The sequence below is a fragment of the Panthera uncia genome, chromosome D2, assembly GCF_023721935.1.
Source record: "Panthera uncia isolate 11264 chromosome D2, Puncia_PCG_1.0, whole genome shotgun sequence".
Classification (NCBI taxonomy): domain Eukaryota; kingdom Metazoa; phylum Chordata; class Mammalia; order Carnivora; family Felidae; genus Panthera; species Panthera uncia.
Window position 1 is genome coordinate 84859079 of NC_064818.1, and position 25412 is coordinate 84884490.

A 25412-nucleotide genomic window follows, 5' to 3' on the forward strand; every position below is an offset into this window, starting at 1 on the left:
CACAGGGTTCTCTCCTCCCTCTGCTCTCCTCTCCAGCCACCAGCACAGGCCCAGGATGACCGGGGCGTCCCTACCTGTGGGAGGCTGCCCCTAGAGGCAGCTGTCCACGGCCCTCTTCCCCACCCCCACCCCCCTCTTCTGCTCTCATTCCTTCCCCCCACTTCTAGGGCTACCAGTCTTGTAAACAGAGCTTGGATAATCAGTAAACTGGAACCAGGCGCAGAGAGGGGGGAGGGAGGAGGGTGGTACTTTGTTGTGGGTTGAGCAATGAGGATACAGACAAGTGAGGAGCGGGGACGGGCCCAGAGAGCCTCACAGCCCACTGGGAACCTCCCAGAATGCCGAGGGCAGGGCACAGAGTCAGGAAACCAGAGCCCAGGCAGGAGCGGGAAGCAGAGCTCCCGGCAGAGTCAGAGTCGCTAAGGTCCAGGGGGGGCAGTGGGGGCGCGGTCTGAACTGAGTGGGGTGCAGGGAAGGGGGTCACTCCCCTGCCCCGAGTGGTCGAGAGCTTTGTTAGGGGGGAAATGTTGCCTGAGCCACTGACCAGGCCCCAAGGACCACTGCCCACGGCCCAGAGGGTCCTTGACTGGTGATGGGGAGGGAGGCATGCCCCCCCCCCCCCGCCCTGCCCACCCACTAGGGTCTGCATTAAGTGAGTAGCCTTGACCCTTGACTAGTGACCAGGCTGAAAGGAGCCCCGGAAGGGGCGGGACGGTCACCTCCCTTGGAGAGGTTCTCACCCGCTGGAACCTGCACCGACACTGTGGCCCCAGCCCACTCACCTCCCCGATTCCCTCGCGTGTCCAGACCGCCCTTTTTGGTGCTGGACGCCGATGACGTGCCCGGAGTGGGGGTGGAGGGGGCGGGCCGAGGGTGGAAGGCGGGGCGGGACTGGGATTCCCTCCCCCACCCCCCCAACAGCAGGGCCCTGCCCAGCTTGGTCCTTGGCAGGAGCTGACCTCTCAGCCCAGCCCAGCCCAGCCCCAAACTGGAACTCCGGGGTGGGGGCAGAGGTCCCGTGGTCATGATGCTCTGAGACCCCAGGGATCCGCGGGAACCCCCCCGCCCATGGCGCTGAACCGGTAAGGAGCAGAGGGTCGTCTGATAGGGAAGCAGAGTTCACAAGGAAGGTGGGGGGATGGGAGGAGGCCAGCGTTTGAGCCCCACGTCCCCCACTTCCCCGATCCCTCCAGGCTTGGGTTTGGAGACCCGCGGTCCGAGCTGGGCCTGGGCTCAGCGGGGCCCCCTCAGCAGAGGCCGGTGTGTGAGTGTGCGGTGTGTTAAACACTCGCCGTGACCCTCTTTCTTGCCCTGGCTGCCTCGCGGAAATGAGCTCTGGGACCGGGACCGCCCGCGGAAACGCGGCAGTAATGTGGGGTGGGGGTCCATGACCGTGCGGGGCGGAAGGTGGTGGTCCTCAAGCCCTACAGCCTGGACCCAGCCAGGAATGCAGCCGAGAGGAGAGGGCTCCGGTTAGCACACCCACCTGCCCGAGGGCCCCCTCCCGCACAGCCCTTCCAGGAGGACCAACCTCAGCCTTTGGCTTTGCCCTGAGTGCCCGGGAGTCATGCCCCAGCGCCCAACTCCTGGGCGCAGGAGCCCGGAGCAAAGAGCAGCGGTGTCTCCCGCCTCCCAGGGGCTCAAATAGCTTTCCCTGGATCTACTTCCTGCCGTTGTGTTCCCAGCCTGGCCAGCTTCCCTCACTCCGTGCTTCCCTCCCCCTCCCCCCCTCCTTCCCTCCTTCCCTGGCTGGTGCTTGCAAGGGGAAACTACCCCTGGCCCCCACTAGCCCCCCGCTGCTCACAGGCAGGGAGGCCAGAGGCTTCTTTTCATTGGGCAGCAGACTCCCCAGGCCACCCTTGCTTTTGAAGACTGGGTGTTGGTGAGGGGTGAGTGTCCCTCCGACTGGGGGGAGGGGGGGGCAGGATGTGCAGGGAGAGGTGAGCCCCTCAAAGGATTTGTTGTTGGGAAAATCTCTGTCCTCCGAAGGCGGTATCACTGGATGTGCCTGCCCCTCAAAGTTCTGTTATTTCAGGCACGATCTCATCAGCTGGGCCTGTGGCTGGTTTTTCTGGGGGATTCTGTCCTCAAAAGGCAGACCCCTCCTCCGTGCCTCTTGGAGTGGTTACCAGCTTGTGCTCCGAATCTGTGGTGACACATCACCGGCCCCTGGTCCATGCGGGGTGTGCCAGCCTCACCGGCATCATCAGCACCAGGCAGCTTCATCAATTCTGGGTGTCGCTGCTTTTCCAGGAACAAAATAGTCCGTGAGGGACTGTCTTCACCAGGGGTGAGTTCAAATAGCTATTTTCTTAAGAGACCACATGCACGTGATGGCTCAGATTGGAGAGGAGCCTTTGGAGACACACCTTTGGCCCAGGTGGGAGGAGGTCTTGGAGGGGGACGGGGCCCCCAGGAACCCCGATGGCTTCTCCCTTGGGTTGCTGAATAGAACTGGTGAAGGGGCCGGTGCGAGGTGTGGGTGGGTTTTGGGAAACCAGCAGGAGGGCCGCAGCTGGCTCCCAGGCTGACCCCCTCCGCCCGAGAGGGCAGGAACAGGGGAAGTCACCTGAGCCCCGCGTGGCTGTTTGGGGAGGGTCGCCCAGCAGCTGGGGTCTCCCCTTCCTTCAAGGATGCACTCCCACGCCCCACCCTGGCCAGACCTGCTCGGGGAACCTTACCAGGAGGCACCGGTCACCCGGCCCTCCCCGTCACTCCTTCCAGCCGCAGGGCCCGGCCGGGCGGCCGGCAAGCCCAGCGGCCCGGCAGAGGGGCCTTGTAAGTGCCCAGCATCACCATCAGACAGACTTCAAGAGCTCCCTGACCATCTTGCCCCTATTTCCAGACCTTGAGGCCCAGCTGGGTTTCTCAGAAGGGGCAGTGCTCTGCCTCTTCTCCCTGTCCACCCCTCACCCCCATTCTGCACAAGGGGCCTTCCTCAATCTGCTTCCTTTTTTCGGTTTCTCGCTCCTTGTGCTGTAGCAGAGATGCCCCTAGAAAGTATTGGCTGCAAACTTCCTTCTATGTGGGGACGGCACTGGGGGAGGGTCCCCAGCTGCCTCCCAGGCCTCCCCCGGACTGCAGTGAAGAGTGGGCGGCGTGGGTGGCCGGTGCTGGCCGGCTGAGACCCTCAATGCCCAGAACAGCGTCTGAGTCATAGCATTTAACAACGAGGTAAGTCAAGCGTGTCTGCCGGGGAAGCGTGGAGCGGGTGCAGGCACGTCCCGGACACGCGCACACCCTCACCCACTTTGCAGGCTGCCCGTGGGAGAGGCGGGGCGGCCAGCCCTCCGTGGAGGGGGAGCCCTGTGAGACCAGGCTTTCAGATGTGTCCCCCAGAGCCTCGCCCACCTGACGTTCAGCCGTGCCACCTGGAAGCGGGGGTGGCGGTGTGGGGATGGTGCCCGCGCAGGAGGGCTTGCTGGCCAGGAAGGGTGGGCACCGCGGCCCCTTACAGAGGCTCCAGCTGTGCTGTGCTGGCCACGCTACGGGAGGAGCCCCTTGTCGACACTGTGCGGGTGCCTTCCTCCCGACCAGCTGGTAGAGCAAGTAGGGGTGGGGGGCCCCGTGGAAGCAGGGAGTGGGCAGCTGGGCTTCTCCCACCTCCATTGCCCAGAGCTGCTCCCTGGTCCTCCTCTGGGCTCTCCTGCCCCTGCTCACCGAGAGGGGACGGGTCTCAGCTGGGAACTTCCTGGCAGGGTGGCAGCACAGCCACTGACCAGCTGCCACATGGGGTGTGCAGGGCTCCAGCGGGCGAGGCCCCTTGGCAGGGCCGCCGGCCGGTCGTCGGCACATGAGACGGTCTCAGCAGCGAGTGCTCTGTGGGCCTCCTTGGACACTAGCAGACAGGCCTCTGGTGGCCGCAGTTCAAGCTCTGTTCACTGAGTTGGGGCATTGGGATCTCGATGTGAGGGTCTCAGGCAGCATGGAGAAAGTTCTAGTGCTTCCTGGAAAGCGTCTGCCCTTCCTAGAGCAATAGAGCAAACGTTATAGAGGCGGACCCATCTTAGTCTGCTTGGGCTCCAGAACACAACACGACAGGGCCGCCTGGGTGGCTCAGGCGGTTGAGCGTCCGACTTCGGCTCAGGTCATGATCTCACGGTTCGTGACTTCGAGCCCCGCGTCGGGCTCTGTGCCGACAGCTCAGAGCCTGGAGGCTGCTTTGGATTCTGTGTCTCCTTCTCTCTCTGCCCCTCCACTGCTCATGCTCTGTCTCTCTGTCTCAAAAATAAACGTTAAAAAAAATTAGGAACACAACACGACAGTCTGGGGGCTTCAACAATAGACAGTCACTTCTCAGTCTGCAGGCTGGCATTCTGGGATCTGGGTGCTGGTGTGATGGCCACCTCCTGGCTTGCAGGTGGCGCCTTCTCACAGCATCCTCACTGGTGGCAGGGGCGGGGTGCTGTCTGAGGGTCTCTTTATAAGGGCACTAACCCCATTCATGGGGCTCTACCCTTATGCCCCAATCATCTCCCCGTACCTGGGGGTTAGGGCTTCGACCAATTCTGGGGACATAAACATAGCAATCCCTCAGGACCAGTAACCAGGTGAGCCACAGCTGAAGAGAAAGAAGGGGCTGGAAGATGCGGTCACTCTGTGCCCCGACCCTTTCAAAGCCAATGTCTAGTGGACATCAAGGAAGATGCCCCAGATGAGAACAGCGAGGCTGATTCCTTACAGCGCACCATATCGGGGGATCCCACGACACTTGGGTGTGGCAGAGACCCAGAGGCAGGCAGGGGAGCGGGAGACTCCACAGTGGAAGGGGGCTCAGGCACCCCGCTGGGGGCTGGGGGCGGGGAGCTAGAGCAGCGGCATCCTTGCGATTGGGAAAGGGAACGTGCTGGCTTTCCCCGAAGGGTCCTGCCTTGGAAGGGGGGCGGGCAGTAAGTAGGAAAGCTGGTGGTTTGGGCCAGTTGTGACCGGGGTTGTCTGTGGCTCCCCGAGCCGTGTGCTGCGGGTTCTCGACCTCAGTTCCGCTGTTGTCCATCCCGTATCAGTCCGTGTGTCTTGATCTTTTGCAGCCTGAGGGTGGTTTTCTTCTCCGGAGACCAGAGGCGGATTCCCAGGGCTGGATTCCCAGGTGGTGCCCATGGAGTCTGGCCCTGGGGAGGGAGGCGTGGCTCTGGCCATCCCCCCACTGAGGCCCAGTGAGAAGTTCCACCTGTTCGTGAGCTACAGCAGCGTGGACGCCACCTGGACCCACGGGCTCATCAGCCGCCTGGAGGCGGACCTCGCGGGGCTGAAGGTCTGCCTGCACGAGCGGGACTTCACCCCGGGGAGGAATGTGCTGGAGAACATGGCGGAGTGTATCCAGCAGAGCCAGAAGGTGCTGCTGGTGCTGAGCCAGGACTTCGTGCAGAGCCGGTGGTGCCTCCTGGAGGCCGACCTGTCGCTCTTCGGCTCCTGCCTGGAGAGGAAGCCGGTCATCCCGGTCCTGCTGAGGCCCTGCCAGGTCCCGCTGCACCTCAGCCACCTGACATACCTGGAGGCGGCAGACAGCCACTTCTACCGCAAAGTGGTGCAGCTCCTGCTCATGCCCAACCACTGCCTGGCCCGCTCCCTGCCCGCCTGGCGCCCCGCCGCCTCCCTGTACAGCGGGAAGAGCCTCCTGACCCTGAACTGCGTCAACAGGGACAGTCTGCCCTCGTGGAAGGTGGGCACCTTCAGCACCCTGAGCGTCCCCGACCCCCTGAAGGAGGTGCTGGAGGACCCCGAGGTGTACAAGCGAGCCGTGGGCATCCTCAACGGGGTGCGGTCCCCCAGGTCCTGCCTCCGCTACCTGGGCTGCAGGGTCACGCTGGCCGTCTTCCTGTTTCTCGTGGCCTTGGCCCTGCTCTCCCTGCCCCTGATTATGGGCCTCCTGAAAAACACCCCAGATCAGCGCTTCTTCCTCATCTCTGCCAACATATTTTTCTGCCCCCTCTTCTTCGTGTTAGGAGTCAACACCCTGTGCTGGTTCAGGAGGTTCTCTAAGAAGATGATGCAGGAACTGGTGCTCAGGGTGGGGGAGGCCAACCTCCTGCTGGCGCCCCACTCGCTGCTGATGGGCTGCGACACCATGAACAAACTACACTTCGTGTACGTGCTGCTGGGCGACTGCAGGCGGGTCTTCCTGGAGGCCGCGGAGGGCGAGGCCCTGTTCCGGGAGGCCCTGCTGCGCTTCTCCTGCAGCTACGCCTGCTGCGTGGCGCACGCGTACTTCCCCGCCTGCGACGAGGCGCACAGAGCCCGCGGCCACCTCGAGCTGGGCCTGTGCTTCTGCCAGTTCGTGTCCTTGCAGCTGCAGACGCACCAGGGGCGTGAGGTTAACCCCGTGTGACGCCAGCGCCGACGGATGTCTGGACGCCCCTCAGCTGGCCCTGCGGACCAGGCCTCAATGAGGTGCGTAGGGGACCCTCCCCTGTGGCCAAGACCTTCGCCCGCAGGCCCCACACCAGCCCGAGGACCCCGCAGCCTGCTCTGAAGGCAGATAGGGGCTGGGGAGAGCGGCAGGCTGGCCTGTGACCCCAGGTGTCCTCAGGACGCGGCCTGCTCCTCCGAGGAAATGCTCACTGTCTCTCTCTGGACGGCTCGTTGGCGTCCAGGGGCCGGGACAGAACCCGATGGCTCGTTGTGGCCCCGCCCCGAGCAGCCCTTCCAGGCACCTGCCCCTCAGACTGGAGCATGGAGGGAGGAGGCCAGGCCAGCCTCCAGGACTGGGGGCCGTCCGCCCTTCACTGCCGGGGCGACACACACACACATAGACACACACACACACACCCGCCTCCCCCCCCCCCCCCCCCCCACACTGTCTACCCCGAGGGCCTGTGGGGCCGCCGCCGCCATCCTTGGCTGGAAGCCAGGAGGCCTCCGTTCCTCCTCAGCGTGGACACCCATCAGACCTGGGGCCGCGGTGCCACCTGCTGGTGCCATGTCCTCCATCCGGAGATCAGTGCCTGGCACAGACGATCTTCCTCCCGAGAATGAGAGGCCTCTGCAGACAAGAACCTGAGAAATGTGAACTGGTTCTGGATATGGGGACACAACAGCTAGTGTCCTGGCCAAGCTGCACATCCGCCCTGTGACCACCTTGTGTCAGCCCTGTGTCCATCCGCCCTGTACCTGCCCCTGTGTCTGCCCACCCTGTGTCCACCCTGTACCTGCCCCGTGTCCACCCCAGCAGTGAGACCTTTGCACCTCACGCCCGCGCCTCTGTGAGCCCCAGTCAGGGTCTGCAGACCCTCGGCCCCAGCAGCACACCAGGGCAGGACTTCAGACAAGAGGAGTGGCCCCGGGGCACTGCCTCAGCTCACTGTGTCTGTATTTGAAGCTGGCGCTGGGTGTTCCCGGCAGCCCTGGGGAGCCCTCCGCCCGCGGCCAGGTGCTGCTCCGGTTTGCAGCCTCACATCCATCTTGTGTGACCAGTGGCCCTCGGGGCCTGATGCCACCCCTTGTCTCTCCCATGAGCGCAGGCCCCAGACCACAGCCACCAAACGACAAGCAAATGAAGTCCCGGCTCTGACTCCCTAGCAGCCCTGACAGCCAACAGTGTGCCTGCCTCCCAAGACCTCCTCTTACGCACCCCTTAGAGCAGATCCCCACCCTGCACCATGGATCTTACCAAAACCCCGCTCTTTTGGTTTGAACGAACCAATGTGGTCCTAGCTCAGGAACCCAAAGCACTCCACCCAGAGACCCTGGCAGAGGCCGGAGTCTCAGATCCTGTCTACACCCTGCCTCGACGTGGTCTCTGCAGGCACGCGTGCACTTCCTCCAGGACTTGTGAGCAACCGACTTCTCTATTTCAACTTGTCTTGTGCAAGAACAGCAGGTCTTGTGATCTGTTGAAGTACAGCTCACCGGGGCGCCTGGGTGGCGCAGTCGGTTAAGCGTCCGACTTCAGCCAGGTCACGATCTCGCGGTCCGTGAGTTCGAGCCCCGCGTCGGGCTCTGGGCTGATGGCTCGGAGCCTGGAGCCTGTTTCCGATTCTGTGTCTCCCTCTCTCTCTGCCCCTCCCCCGTTCATGCTCTGTCTCTCTCTGTCCCAAAAATAAATAAAAAACGTTGAAAAAAAAAAAAAAAAGTACAGCTCACCACCCAGCAGCCTGCACACACTGAACACGTGTTAACTGGACACAGAGGCTGGACTGCTCACCTGTGTCCCGAGGCCAGGACTGCACGGGGAGGGTCCCCCTTGAGAGGAGCAGAAAAGGGAGGGGCTCTGGTCACGGGGACAGTGTAAGCAAAGGCACAAGGCAGGACCCCAGGACATAGGAGAAACTACCAAGTAGGGGATGGTCCTGTGAACCCCAGGGCTCGCTGGGTGGCTTTGGGCGCTGGAACTTTCTTGGGGGCAGTGCTTGGCATCAGGATCCATTCCAAGGGGTCCCAGCACCTGATGGACCTTGAGAGGCCTTCAGTCTCGGCCATGTCCGAAGCAGGGGGCATAGTCTGGGCCCCAGGCTGAGAAAGAGCCTCCCGGGAGCAGCCCCACAGTTGCAGCATAGGGTGACGACACAGCAGGCCCACCCATACCCGCTCTGCCGCTCTGGGCACAGGTGGCCCCCATGAACACCGACGGGCCTCCTCTAGGCCACAGCAGCTGCACCCGCTGCGGCTGCGGATCCGCTCGATGCCTAGAACGTGGCTGTGCCAGCAGGTGCACGAACGCTGCATGGAGCTAGGTGACCAGCCAGGCCTTTTGGGACAGAAACCCCGGGGGACAGTGGCTGGGGGCCTGTGGGCTGAGGCCTAGCCGTGTGCACGGGTGCCCACATGTACACACAGCCCCTCCACTCCTCGGGCAAACCACGTGCTGACAGTGTATTCCTACCCCCACGGTGCTGTGCGGCCCAGAGACAGCAGAAGGACAAAAAGAGATGCCTGTCCCTTCAAAAGGCCATGATACTTCAAGTCATGAAACACCACATTTGTGAGCACAATAAAGAGAAAAGGTTTAAATTAACCACTTTTAAGTCTCATTTATTTTGAGGGAGACAGAGAAAGAGAGTGGGGAAAGGCTAGAGAGAGAGGGGGAGAGAGAACATGAGCAGGGGAGAGGCAGAGAGAGGGAGAGAGAGAATCCCAAGCAGGCTCCACGCCGTCAGCGCAGAGCCCGACTCGGGGCTTGAGCCCATGGACTGTGAGATTGTGGCCTGAGCCGAAATCTCCAGAGGCTCAACCGACTGAGCCCCTGGGAGCCCTTACAGGAACCATTTTGCAGGATCGTTGATCTTTTCCTCGAGCTGTGGGAAATCCAAGTCTCTTTCAGATCCTGCCGGCTCGGTATTCTGAGCCTCTGCTGGGGTCCGGCGGTGTCAGGCCGACAGGGGGGTACCATACACCCGGGGGGGAACGGCACCCCCAGCGCCCGCTGTGGAGCAGGGTCTGGAGCTGGCCGTCCCCCGCCATGCCCGCCAGCATCTATCCCCAGGACTGCACCATCCAGGCCTGTGGCTCCAGAGTGCCAGCACCCCAGCTGACCTCCCAGCAGCCTGGACACAGGGCTGTCCCAAGTCACGCTGCCTGCCCTGACCCCTGTCCTGACCCACGCCAGCAGTCGGTGGTCAGGGGGTTTGATGGGGCCCTGTCCTCAGGCTGCCGGAGTTCTCACCCCCAGGCACACCTTTGCGCCCAGAAGCAGCGGTCTCCACGTGGAGAGAGGGGAGGCCACTGCGTGCCCCACCTCCACTGTCCACCCCAGGGCAGCCCCTCAGCCGCCCCGCAGAGCACACACGTGTACCCCCTGGGCAGGTGAGGGAGGAGACACGGAACTTTCCTGGGACCTCCATCTCCTGAGATGCCTCGCGAAGCGTTGGTGATCTGTCCTGGCTCGTTCTTAGTGGGTGACCTCAGGTGTGCTGGGGCCTGGGGACCCCAGGGAGGGGCCGAGGTTCTATCCAGTCCTGGGAGCACCTCACTAAGGCGCTGGTCTCGCCGAACCCCAGCTGCTGTCCACAGCCAGTCCTCCCTCGTGGTGTGTCACCCGCCGGCGCCCACCCCACGGGGCCTCTGCATGGACCCCTTCCAGGGTCCCCACATCATAGGGCGCTTAGGGAGGAAAAGCACATGTTCTGACTCCACCATGGGGTCCCACTGCGGGTCCCACGTTGGGGTCCCACCGCGAGGGTCCAGGCTGCGGCAGACTGCAGCGTGGAGTCAGTCCCGTGAGCTGGGCTTCCCTCCGGTACCGTCTGCCCCGCACACACTCACCTTTCTTCTCCACAGCAACCGGCAGGTGCCTGGCTGCGGCAGGTGCTCTGCGCCCTGGGACCATGAGTGGGCGCGCCGAGGTGTCCCGGCTCCTGGGAGGGTAGCACTGGTGAAGTGGCCTCCCACCTGCGGGATCCTGCGCTCGAGTCCCTAGGCCCGACCTTGGCGGGGTGTGTGTGTGTGTGTGTGTGGGGGGGGGGGTTGCCTGATGGGCCAAGGCATTTAACCTTGAAACACCCTTGAGGAAAGAGCCGAGAGGAAGTGAGAGAAGCAAGTGGGGAGAGGGTAGTCACACAGACAGGTGCTGGGGGTGGGGCATAACGCACAGCACACCGATGGGGCCGGTGGGTGTCTGTGTGCGTGTGCGCCTGCGTGTACGCATTGTGTGTGTGTGCGTGCCCGCATGTGCGTCTGCGTGAGCACGCGTGCATGTGTGTGCGCATTGCGTGTACGCGCGTGCGTCTGCGTGAGCGTGCGTGCGTCTGTGTGCGCGCGCATTGTGTGTGCGTACGTGTCTGCGTGAGCGCGCGCGCCTGTGTGTGTGTGTGTGTGTGTGTGTGTGTCTGCGTGCGCGCGTGCTTGTGCGCATGTGTGTGCGTGCACGCGTCTGCGTGTGTGCGCGCATTGCGTGTACGTGCGTACATCTGCGTGAGCGCGTGTGCATGTGTGTGCGCATTGCGTGTGCGTCTGCGTGTACGTGTGTGCGCATGCGTCTGCGTGAGCGCGTGTGCGTGCGTGTGCACATTGCGTGTACGTGCGTGCGTGTGCGTCTGCGTCTGCGTGAGGGCGCGTGCGTGTGCGCATTGTGTGTGCATGCGTGCGTGCGTGCGCGTGCATGCATGTGCGTGTCATGTGCCTATCCCGTGTGTTTGCCTGGTGTTTGTCGTGGTGGAGACCACAGCCCACCGAACAGAAACAGAATTCGTGCCCTGCTAATGTGTCCTTCTTGCCGAATGTGCAGCCGAAGGAAGCAGAGCTGACTGCGTCTGACAACCTAGGTCTGCCCGGCCCCGGACTTCGGGTCATGCACGCAGTCTGTCCAGCGAAAGGACGGCCCTAAAGGCCACGGCGCCCGGGTGCATCTCTGCCCGGTTGGGCCCCTGAGGGTCCAGGGTTTCTTTCTGTGTTGAGCTCAGATCTCCTCACGTTCTCCCCGAGTCCCGCCAGCCTGTGGGAGCCCATGATCTTGGGACACGTTCTATGTTTCTGTAAGAATTGTTTTAACTTTTGGACATTTTATCTGACGCCATCAACAAAGCCTCTTTTAGTTTCTTCACAAAGGACCTTCCGGGCCGTGGGTTCGAGTCTCCCCAATACTGGCGCCACACGCCGTGGACAAGACCCACGGGTGAACAAAGTGCAGAGAGTGTCCGCGTTGGCTCCCCGAGGGCAGAGCCTAGGACGGGACGGTGTGCAGGTGGCGAACCTGGCAGAGGGTTCTGGGGGGTATGTCCTGGGCACCCCTGAAGGCCAGGCCCACCTGAAGTGAGCCAGCCTGTGGTCCCACTCCAGGGCGGCCGGCTTGGGAAAGGGTTTTTGCAAGAGGTTTCTGTAAAATCTGGGTAAGAACAAAGTTGAAAGGACACCCAGAGGATGTGTGGGACCCTGAGACAGGAGCCGGGCCCGCTGCAGGGGGCCTGGCAGGGGCCTGCACACCCTGTCACGGAGCCTCCTGGGGAGAATGGGGTGCTCTGGGCAGTTGTGCACACAGATGCGGGGAGGGTGCGGAGCGGCTCCTGCAACCCCCGCTGGGTTTGCCCAGAGGTCCTGGGGCGAGTCAAGTTGTGAAGTTGTGCTCGTTGCTCATGTAGCATAAACGACTTGTTTTAATTTGAAAGGTTGAAAGTTAATCTCAATAACCTAAGGTTTTCGTTTTAGAATGTGTGAGAGAATTCCAGTTTAAGATCTGATTGACTCTGACTCCGTTGTATTAGATGGTGAGTAGTGAACAAATGTTCGTAAAGGTTTTGTTTATAGGTTGGAATCGGTTGTATCAATTTATGGTTAGAGCTTGAAATACCCAGGGCATCTAATTAACTTTATCACGTTTGTGAAATGTCTTTAAAAATTAGAGACTGACTGGGGCGCCTGGGTGGCTCAGTCGGTTGAGCGTCCGACTTCAGCTCAGGTCACGATCTCACGGTTCGTGAGTTCGAGCCCCGCGTCGGGCTCTGGGCTGATGGCTCAGAGCCTGGAGCCTGCTTCCGATCCTGTGTCTCCCTCTCTCTCTGCCCCTCCCCCATTCATGCTCTGTCTCTGTCTCAAAAATAAAAAATAAACATTAAAACAAAAATTAGAGACTGACTATATATCAAATATATAAGTTAAAAGAAAATTAAAGAATGAGTGAAGAGACACACAAAAGTTACTACATTTGAAAGCAAGCTTTTAAATGGAGCTCTAAAGCTTGGGAAAGCTGGGGAGGTTCAGGACAGACCTCTCCAGAATGTGCCACGTTGGCTTGTGGCTGGTTTTGAGCTGAAGGCACTTGAGACCCTGTGGGCTCAAGAGAAACTTTTGTCCTTCCCTTAACCACATGCAGGAATCTAAACGGGGGCGGGGTGTCTTTCCCAGAATAAGGGTTATTAACCGAGATTCATTCTGTCGGAGTGACTCATCTGTCTGGTGGGGCAAACGTCTAATTACCAACATCTGTTTCTCTTATCTGGCTGTGAAGTGCATTCCCTCCTTCGACGTCCCGGACCCCCACCCCCTCCTCCTGGGTTCAGGACGACATGTGTACCTCCTTTCGCCTGTCTTTGGAATTTCCAGGTCTATGTGGATTTCCTGTTCGTACATCGTTAAGTTTGATTTCCTCCTGTTAATCTATCTCACGGCAGTGTGATTCTTACTCCAGCTAGAAGACGGGAATTCGTGTCCCTGACACTGGTTTAAGTTTATAAGTATAAATTATAAGATGTTATAATTTTATAAATTAAACAAATTTAACCCAACAAGACCACTGGTAGGAATTTGCTTTGAACATAAGTTCCCCACAATACAAACCGCACACGCGTCAATTATTCATTGCAGCAAAGTACCGTAAACCCGGTAAAGAGCCCCGTGTGGCGGAGCAGCCCGCAGCTGGGACAGAACGAGGACAGCGCATGAGCACCGTGTGGCATGACTTTCTGTGTTTGTTAGTTGAATGTGCTCGGATGAAGCATGTGTTTGGCCTTTGTCCTGGGTCCCGGTGTAGAGCTCCTGAGACCCTCGGCATTTCCTGTGTGACAGGGAAGGCGCCGAGCACTAGTTAGAGCAAGGAGATTCCCAGGGCTTCCAGACTGAACACCCAGGTGCAGGCAAGTTCCCTGCTCCTAGGCCCACCCCTGGCCTTATGTCTCTTCCGTCCGGCTGTCCCTGATTTGTACGCTTTATAATAAACCAGTAATCTAGCAGGTGCTTTCCTGAGTTCTGTGAGTAGTTATCTACTGAGTTATCAACTCTGAAGAGGGGGTCCCCAAATCGGTAGCTGAGTTGGAGAGAAATGCATGTGGCCTGAGGCCCCGATACTTGTGACCGGCGTCGGAATCGGGAGCGGGCTCTTGAGGCTGAGCCCTTCACTTGTGGGGTCTGTGCCGGCGCTGAGGAACAGGTGTCATAGCACTGAACTGTAGGACACCGGCTGGTACTGGGGGACTGGAGATTTGGTTGTTGTTTGTGTGGGGAAAAGAAACCCTTCTAGTGAAAAGTGTCAAATAGGAGAAATAAAACGCAGGTGCATCTGTGCAAAAAGACGCACAGACAGGCTGAGCTGGTAACGAAGACTGATCTCCCTCGGGGGTGGGACACACCGTGTGGAGTCGTGTTCACGTTTTACGTGCTAAAAATGATAGGATAAAATCAGCCAAATGGGAGAAGGACCCTGAAACAGTGCTAGCAGTACGTAGCGATTCTGCTATGTTTCAGAGGAGTGACACAGTCACACTGATGTGAAGAAGAAACCGCGTAACTTGAACACAGCATTTTGACGATAAATCCCCAAGTTAAAGACAGAACTCTAAACGAGCACCAGACTCTAGTTTGCACGCTTACTTGTGCCATGGTATGGGTTACCACTTCTGAAAAGGATTCCAGTGCGTTCTAAGACTAAGCAAATAAGTATATTGAGGAAAACAGGAACCAGGTTTCTCCCTGTTGGAGGATGGAGGTATCAGCGAGGAAAGGGGGAGCTGGAATAAACCCCGAGGTTCTGGGGTGGGATTAGAAGTATCGGTATGAACGCCTGGAGACTCATGTATGTCGTAGGTGCACTCATAGATAGCCCATAGATGTATGGATATATTGTATTGATCAAATGTGGGTTGTGTCTGTACAGGTGTAGACACCTGCACACACGTGCACAGGTGTATACGTGCACTCACAGGGAGGAGGGAAATACGGACTGTGTGCGGATGAATGTGTGTATGTATGTATCACACCCCGGCTCTCTCCACTGAATGTGCCTGAAGCCACACCCACAACCACACCCAGATCTTGGTAGCTAGCACAAGAGGGGCCTGGAGCATCTTTGCTCCAGAAAGCTAGGAAGCGCCCCAGACTGATGAGGGCACGTCAATAGGATGCCTTCCACCAGCCCGGAATGAAACATGTGAACATAAGAATTAATAGTGGTGGTAACAGATTGTCGCCTGTTGAATAAAACGGGAGAGTATGGGTCACACTGATGTAAATAAATGAGGAAAGGGGGGCAAGGGAAATCTTTACAGTAAGCCAATAGAATGTCAACCACTAAATGTAGGAAAAGTGCTGAATTTAGATAATTGCCACTTGGAAAATATAGTATTATTGATTCAGACAAGAATTGTCAATGGAGGGGCACCTGGGTGGCTCAGTCAGCTAAGGGTCTGACTCTTGATTTTGGGACAAGTCATGATCCCAGAGTCCTGAGATTGAGCCCCGCCCACCCAGGGAAGGGGCTGATGTGAAGAAGGCCCCCCCCCCCCCCCCGGCCTCCAGCATGTCCGTGGTTTCCTTCAAACACCTGTCTCATCCACTTCCTGGTCACTGCCTGCTGTCCAAAGCCACTCAGACCCCTCACCTTGCCTCCCTGGGCTGGAGGCTGGAGGTCAGGGTCCCACACTCAGTCTGAGTGCCCAGCCCTGTGTCCCCTCACAGGACTGCACTAGGGCCAAAAAGGGCACCCCCCCCCCATGTCACCTGACACTGCTCAGTACAGAAAATGCCTGTTTCCTTCCTAGTTCTGGCTGCATGAGCCTGCAAGGTTGTTATCTCTAACCCCAGCCCTTGGTACTAGGGCCCGAGCTTACCTCTCACCCGGTGGGAACAGACCCGAGGCCTCGAAGTGCTGTAGTGGGGGGGGGGTGGTGCTGTGGGCTGGGTGAAGAGACTCTTGCCAGCTCCAACATCCTCAGACCTCCCACCACCCCTCTAGCTCCAAGGCAATGGGAGATAGGGGTGCTCCAGGAGTGGGGACCCCTTTCAGACAGGGATGGGCTCACATCCCCTCTCCAGAGGCCCGGGCCCCTTGGAACCATGCATTTGCTCATTTCTTCAGTGACGTGTGCCTATGTGAGGCGGTTGCCCAGAACAAGGGGATTCAGAGGCTCGGGTCGACGGGTTAGGTGTGTGAGGACCAGGCCCGGCAGTAGGAGGCGGAAGGGCCTCACTGGATGTAGGGCTAAGCAGCAGTCAGGGCTGGAGCCCAGCCCTGGATAGAGGCGAACTTACTCCTTTGCAGCCCGGCAGCGGTGGGCCTGTGCATGCCGGGCGCTGGCCTTCCCCCTCTCCCTGCGTGGCCGCGGCTTCCCGCTTCCCGGGGCTGCCTCACTGCCCCCACCCCCACCCCCACGGTGGCTGCTGCTCTTCCGGATCCTTTGGGGCTTCCTCCAGGCAGCAGAGGAGACACGAAGCGGGCGCTCACCCAGGCGGGGGTTGGGAAGGCAGGGAAAAGGTCAGCGGGACCAAGGAGGCTCAGGAGAAACAGAGGCCCAGGTGGATATGAATCTTTACTTAGAGAAAAGCAACAGAGCTGCAAGCTCGGGGGCAGGGGGCGTCAGCGAGGGGTCCTGGAAGCAGGGGCACGACCACGAGATGGGAGAGCGTCGGGCGAGGGCGGTCACAGGTGCCGGCAGGGGGCGCTGCCAAGACAGAGGGAAGCAGGGGCGAGAGCCGGCGCTGCGAGGTGGGCCCGCGTCCCCCCTCGCCGCCCACCTGCGTGGGAAGAGGTGCCAGGCTGAACCCCGTCCCCCGGCTTCCAGCTCACCGGACCCCCGCCCTGCCCACGACCCCCATGCCGCCTGAGCACACCTACCCGGGCTGCAGGTGCGGAGGGGCCATCACTGGGGGGCCGGGGGCGGGGCGCTGCCTGCCGCCTTCCGCGCCGCCTCTTTCTCTCCCGGCGCGGAGGGCTTCCCGGGGGGCTCGGTGGCCGCCGCCGCCGCCGCCGCCGCCGCCGCCGCCCCCGCCTGGGTGGGCGCCTTGGGTCCCTCCTTGACGGCGCGGTAGCCCTCCCCCCAGGCCGAGGGCGTCTCCGTGCCGTGCTTGCGGCTCAGCGGGTAGGCCCCGATGGCCGCCAGGATGCTGCGGTGGCGCTCGGGGTCCATCTCGGTGTAGTACATCTCCAGGGTCAGCGGGGTGCAGATCTTGTGCTGCGGGAGGGGGCGGATCAGGGCGGGGCCGCAGGGGTCTTCCCTAGGCGTGGCCGAGAAGCGGAGGGGAGGCAGCCCACCTCCGTGCTTCCACAGGGACACCCCCCTCCGCCCCCGCCCGAGCAGAGTAAGGTCGCGACTGCCTGCCCCACCCCAGACCCCGTACACCCAGCTGGCCAGGCCTTACCCGGAGCAGGAAGCCGTCGGGGCAGGTGAACTGGTCATACCAGATAGCCTTGTACATGATCAGGACACAGCCCAGGAGCGCCATGGCAAAGGCGATCATCCGCGCTGTGGGCAGCTGCGGGAAGGAGAGAGACCCGAGGAGGGGGGTGTGAAACTGTTGGAAAGACCAGGGCGGTCCTCATACAGCCCCTCTCGCTTCTGTTTGGCTTTTGTCTCAGAAACAACGGAGGAAAGGAGATGACAGGTGTCACTAATGAAAAATAAAGGGTTTTAGAAATGGTGTGCAAAAAATGATTAAAAAAAAAAAAACAAACCCAAAACCATTTAGTAAACTTAAGAGCTAAAAAAACAGGAAGGGTGAAAATATTAGCTAGATATATAGCATAAGTGACTTTCCATAGTACCTAGAAAACCCAGGGGTCACTAAGGGAAAATGGACACACAGCAGGAGCAGGTGGGGCCCAGGGTGGCTCATGGCAGGAGCCCCTTTGAAGGCAGATGCTGTTCTCATCCACTTCATAGCAGGATGAAGGCCTCTGAACGGGATGGTGTCCTGTCCCTCTCTCTTCCTGAGAGCAGGCGAGTGAGCAAGAGGTCCCGGCCCACCTGGCCCAGATGTGGCCACCCATGGCCTGCAGCCTCCTCCTCGCCATCTCCCCTGCCCTGACTCCCCATGGAACTGACCGCTGGGCACCATGGGCCCGGGAGGGTTGGGTTACCCTGCGTCCTTCCTCAGGGTGGTTACAGGCCAGCTTCTGGGCCTCCAGGTCGGGGAACTTCTTTGGCTGGTCCGGGGGGGACAGCTGGTATTCTGTCTGTGTCTTGATAACCACCTGCGGAAAGAGATGGCCCAGGAGGACCCTGAATCGGGAGGACTGGCGGGGTCAGGCCCAGGGGTCAGCTCCCCGGCAGTGGTGTGGGTGCTGGCCATCTGCCAGGACTGCCTAGTGGCTCCACTGGCTACAAGCTGAGGCCAACGGAAGGTGGAGGCCAAAAGCCTGCTGGGCCGGGCGGCCCTGGGGCCTGTCCACACCACACAGGGAGCCCCTTAGTCTGGGGGCTGCAGTCAGCTCTCCCTGCCAGGCCAGGAGCTTCCCTTTTAGGTGCTCCACAGCTTGGCTCCTGCCTCCGGGAAGTCCACCCTGACTTCTCCTCGGCTCCCAGAGTCTTGAGGCCCCTACCACCTGGGGCACAGGCAAATAGTCCTGTGCTTTGTGAATGCTCCTAAGGGGTGAGCACTGAGCCTCCCCACGTGTCTACTGAGAACCAGATCCAGACCTGTGGCGGACTCGGCTGCTGCCCCCCCAGATCACTGGGAGGTGCTCCCACCCCCACGGCCCCCAGACAAAAGCTTTCAGCTGCCTGCCCCCTCCCTCCTGCTGGGACAAGTCCTGATGCTAGTCAGCTTGTGTGGGATCAGGCAGGGCTATGCTAGAGCCGAGCCCTGCTTCTCACACATCCCTCCTGACAGCGGGTCCCCATCGGTCACCTGCCCCAGGACCCTGTTTCAGGCCCTCAGGGAAGGATGGGAATTGTTTGCTTGCTGAGCGCCTGTGGGCAGTACCATGGACTAGGCACTGTCTGCAAGATGTTGTAGGAGTCCTCACAGTGACCCCCGTTCACGGATGAGGAAAGGGTGACTCTGGGTGACCAGAGAGCTGATCAGGTCACATGGATCACCCATAGCCGACTAGGGCTTTGGTCCAGCCCGGCTCTACCTCTGCTGGCTCTCCTGCACGTTGGGGGAGGCCACATCTGCATAAAACTCACCCCACTGCCCTCTATGCACAGGGCAGGCTGAGAAGAGCCCCTCACCCCCTCATGCTGGTCTAGGCCCTCACCTGGTCCGGGAATGGTGGCTGGAGCTGGCTGACGTCCAGGGGGCTGATCAGAGGGACGCTGTCCGTGGTAGCCCCATCCTGGTCCCCGGGGTCCTTGCCCGGCTTCCCGGAGAAGCTGCAGCCCAGCTTCACCATGGTGATGGGTGGTCCTCGTCCTGCGCAGAGTAGACACAAGGTTACTGGCCACTCAGCACCCAGGAGACGTCCATGCTGGCTGCTGCAGGAGCCAGAGGGCCCCAGCTGACCCCGGCGTTCCTCACACCTGGGCCGGGACAAGCCAATCTCCCAGGACAAAGTGGGTGTGTTCGTCCATAGGCTTCTAGTCCCTTCCTGCCCTCTGGTCTCCCTTCGGGTCCCAGAGCCATGCAAGGGGTGCTGCCTCTGACCAGGGAGTGCCCAGACACACAACACCGGCAGAGCCGGCAGCTAGCCAACCTGCTAGCACATTCCAGCACATTCCAAGGGCAGCTATGTGCTCAACAGAAAATGATCCCAGATAGAAGGCTGGAGAGTAGGGTGGCCAGACTGTGCAAATAAAAATATAGGACACTTGGTTAAATCTGAATTTCAGATAAGCAATGGAAGTTTTCTGAAGTCTATGTCCCATGTAATATGCAAAATAGGACGTATCAAAAAGTTATTTGTCTGAAATTCGAGTTTAGCTGGGCGTCCTGTGTTCTATCTGTCAAACCTCCTGGAGATGCAGGAAGTAAGGAAGAGGTACAGAAAGGACATCAGTGAGAAGATCCAAATGCTAACTGCACAGAGCACAGTAGTAGGGCTGGAATACCCTGACGAGAGACAGAAGACCAGCTGAGGACAGCGGAGGTGCCTGGAGGAGCGCACAGCCCCCCCACCCCCTCCACCCCCATCTCAGGAGCTCAAGACGATTTTACCTCTAGGCTGACCGATAAATAAGAACAAAGAAAGGAAGGGCTGCCCGGGGGGCTCAGTCGGTTAAGCGTCCCACGTTGGCTTAGGTCATGATCTCACAGTTCGTGAGTTCGAGCCCCACGCCGGGCTCTGCACTGACAGCTCAGAGCCTGTTGAGATTCTCTCTCTGCCCCTCTCTCTCAAAATAAATATTTGTTTAAAAAAGTGATCAGTCTTTTCACCATAAGGAATATAGAAGAAAAATCACCTGATCAATTTCAATAATACCTGGAGAAGTATTTGATAAAATTCAACATTTATTATTTTAATTATCTATTAGCACTTTAAGGGCAGAAGGAAACTTCCTTAATCTGATGATAAAGGTTATCCACAAAAACCTCTAAGCTGTCCTTATACAGTGTAAACAGTGAAAGCTTTGCCTTTAAGGTGAGGAAGGAGATATCAAGGCCTGTTATTATCAGTTCTACAAATCACAGCGCAGGAGGTTTTAGCCAGCTGTCGGGCAGGGAAAACGAATGAGAGAAAACAGGCCTGGACGAGATCAGGCCAAACTCTCATTGCTCACAGATGAAGCACCTTGTATGTGCAGAACACCCACGAGACTCTACAGATAAGTGACAAAGGCTGAAGAGTGAGGCCAGCAGGGTCATCCAAGGTATTCAGGGGTCATTAGTGACAACAGATTAGGAAATAAGCTTTTCAAAGATTCTACTTAAGCGATATTGGAAATATTAAACACTCAGGACCAGACTTAATGCGAAAATCATGGAAAACCTCAATCAAAACATTACTGACACTGAAGGAGACCTAAATTCTTTCAGTAAGTGGGGTAGGAAATGGTCATGGATTTGGGAAGGTTCTATGTTTAAAAATATCATTTCCCCCCAAACGTATCTGTCGAACCAATACACCCAATCCACAGCCCAAAAGAATTCTTTTGTGTGTGAACATGCCCGGCATCGTAAGTTTATATAAAAACCAAGGGGACAAGAACACGTGACCCCTTGAAAATGACCGAGGGGTAGGATTCGTCCGCCAGGTGCAGCCAGTCGCGCAGCCTTGTGGTACAGATGCGTGGTATACACACGCCTGTGCACACGGACCACAGATTTATGACAGAGATGCCGCCTTTCGATAAACATGTGTCCACATGGAGAGCAAGGCACCGAAACCCCACCTCACACACACAAATCTACTCCATGTGGATGTAGCTAAGCTGGGAAAGCATCTGGAAGACACTACAGGAGAATGTTTTCCTGGTCTGGGGGAGGGAAAGAGTTCTTCAGTATGACAAGTAAGTACTAACCATCAAAGGGCTACATTCAATTTAAGAACTTCTGCTTATTAAAACACAGCTTCAAAGAATGGAAACAGAAAGCACGACCGGGAGATGTTTGCAATATGCAACTGGCAAAGGACTTGTGGGCTCGTCAACAAGGTACATTCAAACCCTAACCCCTGGCACCCGTGAATGTAACCTCACTAGCAAACAGGGTCTCTGCAGATGTAACCGAGTTAAGATGACCTCATACCGGACTGCAGGGGCCCTAAGCCAATGACTGGTGTCCTTACAGAAGGGAGAAATGTGGACGCACACGGGGAGATGCTCAGGTCCAGATGAGAAGGTTGGAGGGATGCATTCACAGGCCCAGGAACACGTGGGGCTGCCAGAAGCCAGGAGAGGCAGGAAGGATCTTCCCTAGAGCCTCAAAGGGATCACGGCCCTGCCCCAACCTTCATTTCCGACTTCTCATCTGCAGAGCCGATGGAAAAATACATGTCTGTTGTCTTAAGCCACCTGCTTGTGGTAATTTGCCACAGCGGCCTGAGGAAGCCAACGCAGGGCAGATACCAAAATATAAAACGGACATCTCAAGTTGGTAAAGAAAAAGATAAACCCAATAGAAAAATGGACAGAAAAAGATTTCAATGGCCACGAATACTAAAAAGGTGCTCACCCTCACTAGTCCCCGAGGGAGATGAATTAGAACCAGCTTAAGGGGACACACTGAAGCCCGTCAGGACCCAGGAGAGATGCCACACGGGTGGCGTCCGCTCACGTAACCCACTCACGTCCGACGCCGAGCAGCCCTCACTCCAGCGTGGACACCCAGCAGAAGGACGGGTGGGCGTGAATGTGCACACAGCAACACACATCGCCCAGAGTGACACAAGTAAATAAATGGGGGTGTTCCTACCACGGAGTCCTTGGAGCAACGGAAGTGACCGGTCACAGCTTCACGCAAGAGCAGCCCTGAGTCCCACAAAACAACGGTGGCCAAAAGAAGCCGCGCGCAAAGGAAGGTTCGATAGTAAGAGAACTCCAACTGCAACCTTTAGGAACCAATCGGCGGCATTTAGAGACACGCACTCTGGGGGCCCCGGACCAATCATTGCTCCTGTGTCTGGAGAGTCTGAGAGGCGGTGCCCGTCGGGGAGGGGAGCTGCGTGGGGATTTCTAGTCTTTGCTTGGATGGTGGATGGCTGGGGTGCCCTTCTGTTACATTATTAGGCTGCACGTTTGTTTTATGACCTCTTGTGATGGCAGAGGCACGGCCACCCCATGCCCTCCCCCAGGATGTGGACCCTGGGGTTCCGCTGAGCAGACAGGGTGAGTCCCTTGGCAACTGTGCCCTGGCTGTCTCCCCACCCTCTTCCTTGTGAGGACGAAGGGCGGAGCCCCAGGGGCTGTGCTTCCTACCCTGGCCACTGCATGGGGCCCTCCCTCGCCAATGCCAGCACCCACCCTACACACTGCGTGCTTCTGCAACCCCAAACTTCTGTCCTAGGGTGACTTTGCCACCCCCAAATGCGTCTCCCTGGAACAGCCCCACCAGCGCAGGTGCCCATCAGGCCCACAGGTGCCAGTCTCACACCCCAGAGGCCAGGCCCTGCTGTGGGTTCTGGATGTGAGCAGTCAGGGTGGGAACATAGAGGAGGAGCCCCTACCCAGAGGCAGAGAGGCGGAGAGATGCCCAGGATGGAGAACCTGCGAGGTGCTGGGCAGGGGGCCGGGGCTGTGTAGGACCGGGGGAGGCGTGGCCAGGAAGCAGCTCTGTGGGGCTGGCGAGAGAAGCAGCCGGCTGGGCAAGACAGGAGCGCCCCCATCGTGGATTTCCCGGGCGCCCCGGGGAGGGAGGTCCTACTAGGGCCCTGAGCTGGGGCTCCTCCTTGGATTTACGAGCCTGGCCCGGGCGCCCTTACAGGACGGCAAAGCGCCCCCCACTCCCACCCCCTGCTGGAGGGCTTTTCCTGAGGACAGTCTGGCTTGGCAGGGGATCCGCCTGGGGCACATTTGCACCAATTGGTTAGTCTGCAGGAGGACCACGCAGACCACGTCCGCGCTCGGTGAGGCAGAGATGGAGAAGGGACCATCCGAATAGAAACGTAATAGAGATGTCGGGCTTTCCAGTGCAAGGAAGGAAATGTGGCTCCAAAGCGCTGGGAAGGGGCCACGGAGGGAGGGACTGACAGGAGAGCCGGGGGCGGGGGGAAGGGGCGGTGGGAGGTGGGGGCAACAAGAGCTCAGGGCTTGAGAGAAGCTTCGTGGGGGCGGGAAGGGTGTGCCTGGGCCTTCTAGCAGCGGAGCCCCGCCCCCCCCCCCCCCTCCGCCTTCGATTTACAGAGGAGAGTGCGGAGGGGCACAGTGTGTCGCCTCCCGCACTCCCGTCAATCTGTGGTTGGCCACCCCCGCTGGAAGGCCGGGTGTGTGCGGGGTCTGCACAGTCTCCCCACAGGAAGCCTCTCCCTATAAGGGGTTCAGCCTCTGGGATCCTCTTGGGGCCAAACCTAAGCTCCAACTCCTCCGACGCGGTGTGACGTCCAGGTTACGTCATCGCGGGTTTCCATGGCAACGGAGGCTGGCGACGACAAATCTTCACGAAGGAAAGGAGCCATTTGGGACCTTCTGGACCCTCCGCTTCTGGTTCCGTGCCCCTCCCACCAGGCGTAATGCTGGGGAGGGGGCTGGGCTGCATGTGGGACTCCCTCCCCCCGAACATTTATTTCCGTCGCTGAGACCTGGGGACCCTCTGGGAAGGCTGGCTGGGCTCATTCACACGACAGACACAGAACTCCGTGGAATTGGGGGGTCGCCCCTGCTGCTCCCACTGCCCCCCTCACTCCACCCTGCGCCGTAACTGCGTCTTCTCCAGCAGCTCATCCGCTCCCCACCCCCCCCACCCCCACCGCTGTGCCCTCCTGGATGGGGGCCGTGCACGCTCCTCTCCGACGTTCGGGGAAGGGGTAGCGGATGAGCCGTGCGGGTGGACGGACACGCGGACGGCCAGGCGGGGAAGGGGCCCTCGGCTGAAAACCCGACCGAAGCCGGGCGGCAGGTCCGTGCGTCACAGACTCGCTTTGGCGCCCCCACTTCCCCCGCCCCCCCGCGGTGTGCTGCGTCACGAGGAGAGGTGCGCGCCGGGGCGCCCGGGCGCGCGCTTGTGCGGGCTGGGCACGAGCGTGCTGCGCGTGGCGGCCGTGCATGTGACTGCGGGGCGCAGGGCGCTGCGCGCTCCTCACGGGCCTCCGCTCCCCGCCCCTGCCCTAGCCGCAGCCCCACCAGATGCCCTGCGGGCGGGTCGTGGGCTTGGCTTTTGGTCTAAGGGTCTGTGGACTGCAGGCCCCAGCCCCGCCCCGCGAGGCCCGAGTTGGGGGAAGCTACGTCCGCACCCAGCGGTGCTTTGGTCCAGCATCCCAGCCACCTGTGGCCCCGCGTCCTGGGTCTGCGGCAGGTGGTTCTGGAAAGATACCCCTCCGCGCGCCTGTCCCCGCCACAGCCACCCCGCTCTCGATGCCAGCAGCGCTTCCCCGGGGTCTGGTTCGTCTGACGCCTTCCACCTCGCAGCTTCTCCCACCCCCCTGCTCTCCCCCACCATCAGACGCAACTGGCGCCCCCTCCCTACCCAGGGGACGCCCAGCTCCCAATGGCTCTCTCAGATCTGCAGGGAAGAGGGGCTGCGGTCACCAGCACGACCCCCACCCAGCTGCCCTGCTCTGCTGAGGGTGGGGGATCCGGGCAGCACGTCGGGTCTCTGCAAGGCTGGACACCTAGGGTTCTTCTGGAAGGTCCAGGCAGCGGCTCACCCCGCGGAGGCCCCCGATCCTCCGGGAGGCCTGGGGTCAGCACCCCCGCTCCGTCAGCAGAGACCCCAAAGGAAGACCCCGGTTCGGCCTGGCCGCCATCGGCTCAGCCGCAGTGCCCCCCCCCCCAACTCTCCCACCCCTGCACACGCACCTTGCATACGCGCCTGCACACGTACCTCACACACCCGTGCACACTGCCCCGTGCACACTCGCCCCCCCTCCCCCCGCTCCACCAGGAGAAATGGGGAAATGGCTCACAGGCGGCTCCGACGGGCAGCTGCTGCAGGACGCGGTCGCAGGACGAGGGTGCGGAGGAAGGACGCGGTTCCAGACGCTTCGCAGCCGGGGCGGGGCGGGGGAGGGGCCGAGCCGAGAGCGAGGCTGCTGTTGCCTGGGCGACGCTGGTGGAGGGAGTACTTGCGTCTGCTGCAGCCGCTCCCCTCCCACGGTGCCCCCCCAATCGAAGCTGGGCCTGGGCTCCCCCATAGCCTTACACGCACACCTCACACACTCACACCACCTCGCTGCAGGGGGGTAGGCGCCCTGGCGGGCCGAGCCCTGGCTGCTCCTCACCTGAGGGTGTCCAGGCCCTGCCCCA

The 25412-nt window shown here is 59.9% G+C and overlaps 2 protein-coding genes across 13 annotated transcripts; one reads left to right on the forward strand and one right to left on the reverse strand.

The window, feature by feature from the left end:
- The first annotated feature begins 651 nt into the window (after window positions 1-651).
- LOC125933074 (uncharacterized) lies at window positions 652-8978 on the forward strand. Of its 4 annotated transcripts, none has more exons than XM_049645940.1 (4): window positions 652-1082; window positions 2036-2290; window positions 2983-3174; window positions 5028-8978. In XM_049645940.1, exon 4 carries the CDS (start codon window positions 5096-5098, stop codon window positions 6323-6325), a length of 1230 nt encoding a protein of 409 aa, XP_049501897.1. In that variant the 5' UTR covers window positions 652-1082; window positions 2036-2290; window positions 2983-3174; window positions 5028-5095; the 3' UTR covers window positions 6326-8978. The 4 variants fall into 4 exon arrangements, with proteins under 4 accessions (XP_049501897.1, XP_049501898.1, XP_049501899.1 ...); XM_049645941.1 differs by having other exon boundaries at window positions 2986-3174; XM_049645942.1 differs by lacking the exon at window positions 2983-3174 and having other exon boundaries at window positions 653-1082.
- A 7169-nt stretch (window positions 8979-16147) lies between these two features.
- On the reverse strand, window positions 16148-25160 carry CALY (calcyon neuron specific vesicular protein). Of its 9 annotated transcripts, none has more exons than XM_049645955.1 (6): window positions 23353-23505; window positions 22679-22792; window positions 18836-18990; window positions 17714-17827; window positions 16996-17109; window positions 16148-16808 (listed from the first exon to the last, which is right to left on the reverse strand). In XM_049645955.1, the coding sequence occupies exons 3-6, from the start codon at window positions 18968-18970 to the stop codon at window positions 16497-16499; spliced, it is 675 nt and encodes a 224-aa protein (XP_049501912.1). In that variant the 5' UTR covers window positions 18971-18990; window positions 22679-22792; window positions 23353-23505; the 3' UTR covers window positions 16148-16496. The 9 variants fall into 9 exon arrangements, with proteins under 9 accessions (XP_049501912.1, XP_049501919.1, XP_049501911.1 ...); XM_049645962.1 differs by lacking the exons at window positions 22679-22792; window positions 23353-23505 and adding an exon at window positions 21928-22044 and having other exon boundaries at window positions 16148-16371; window positions 16472-16808; XM_049645954.1 differs by lacking the exons at window positions 22679-22792; window positions 23353-23505 and adding an exon at window positions 21928-22043 and having other exon boundaries at window positions 16148-16298; window positions 16472-16808.
- Window positions 25161-25412: the final 252 nt, after the last annotated feature.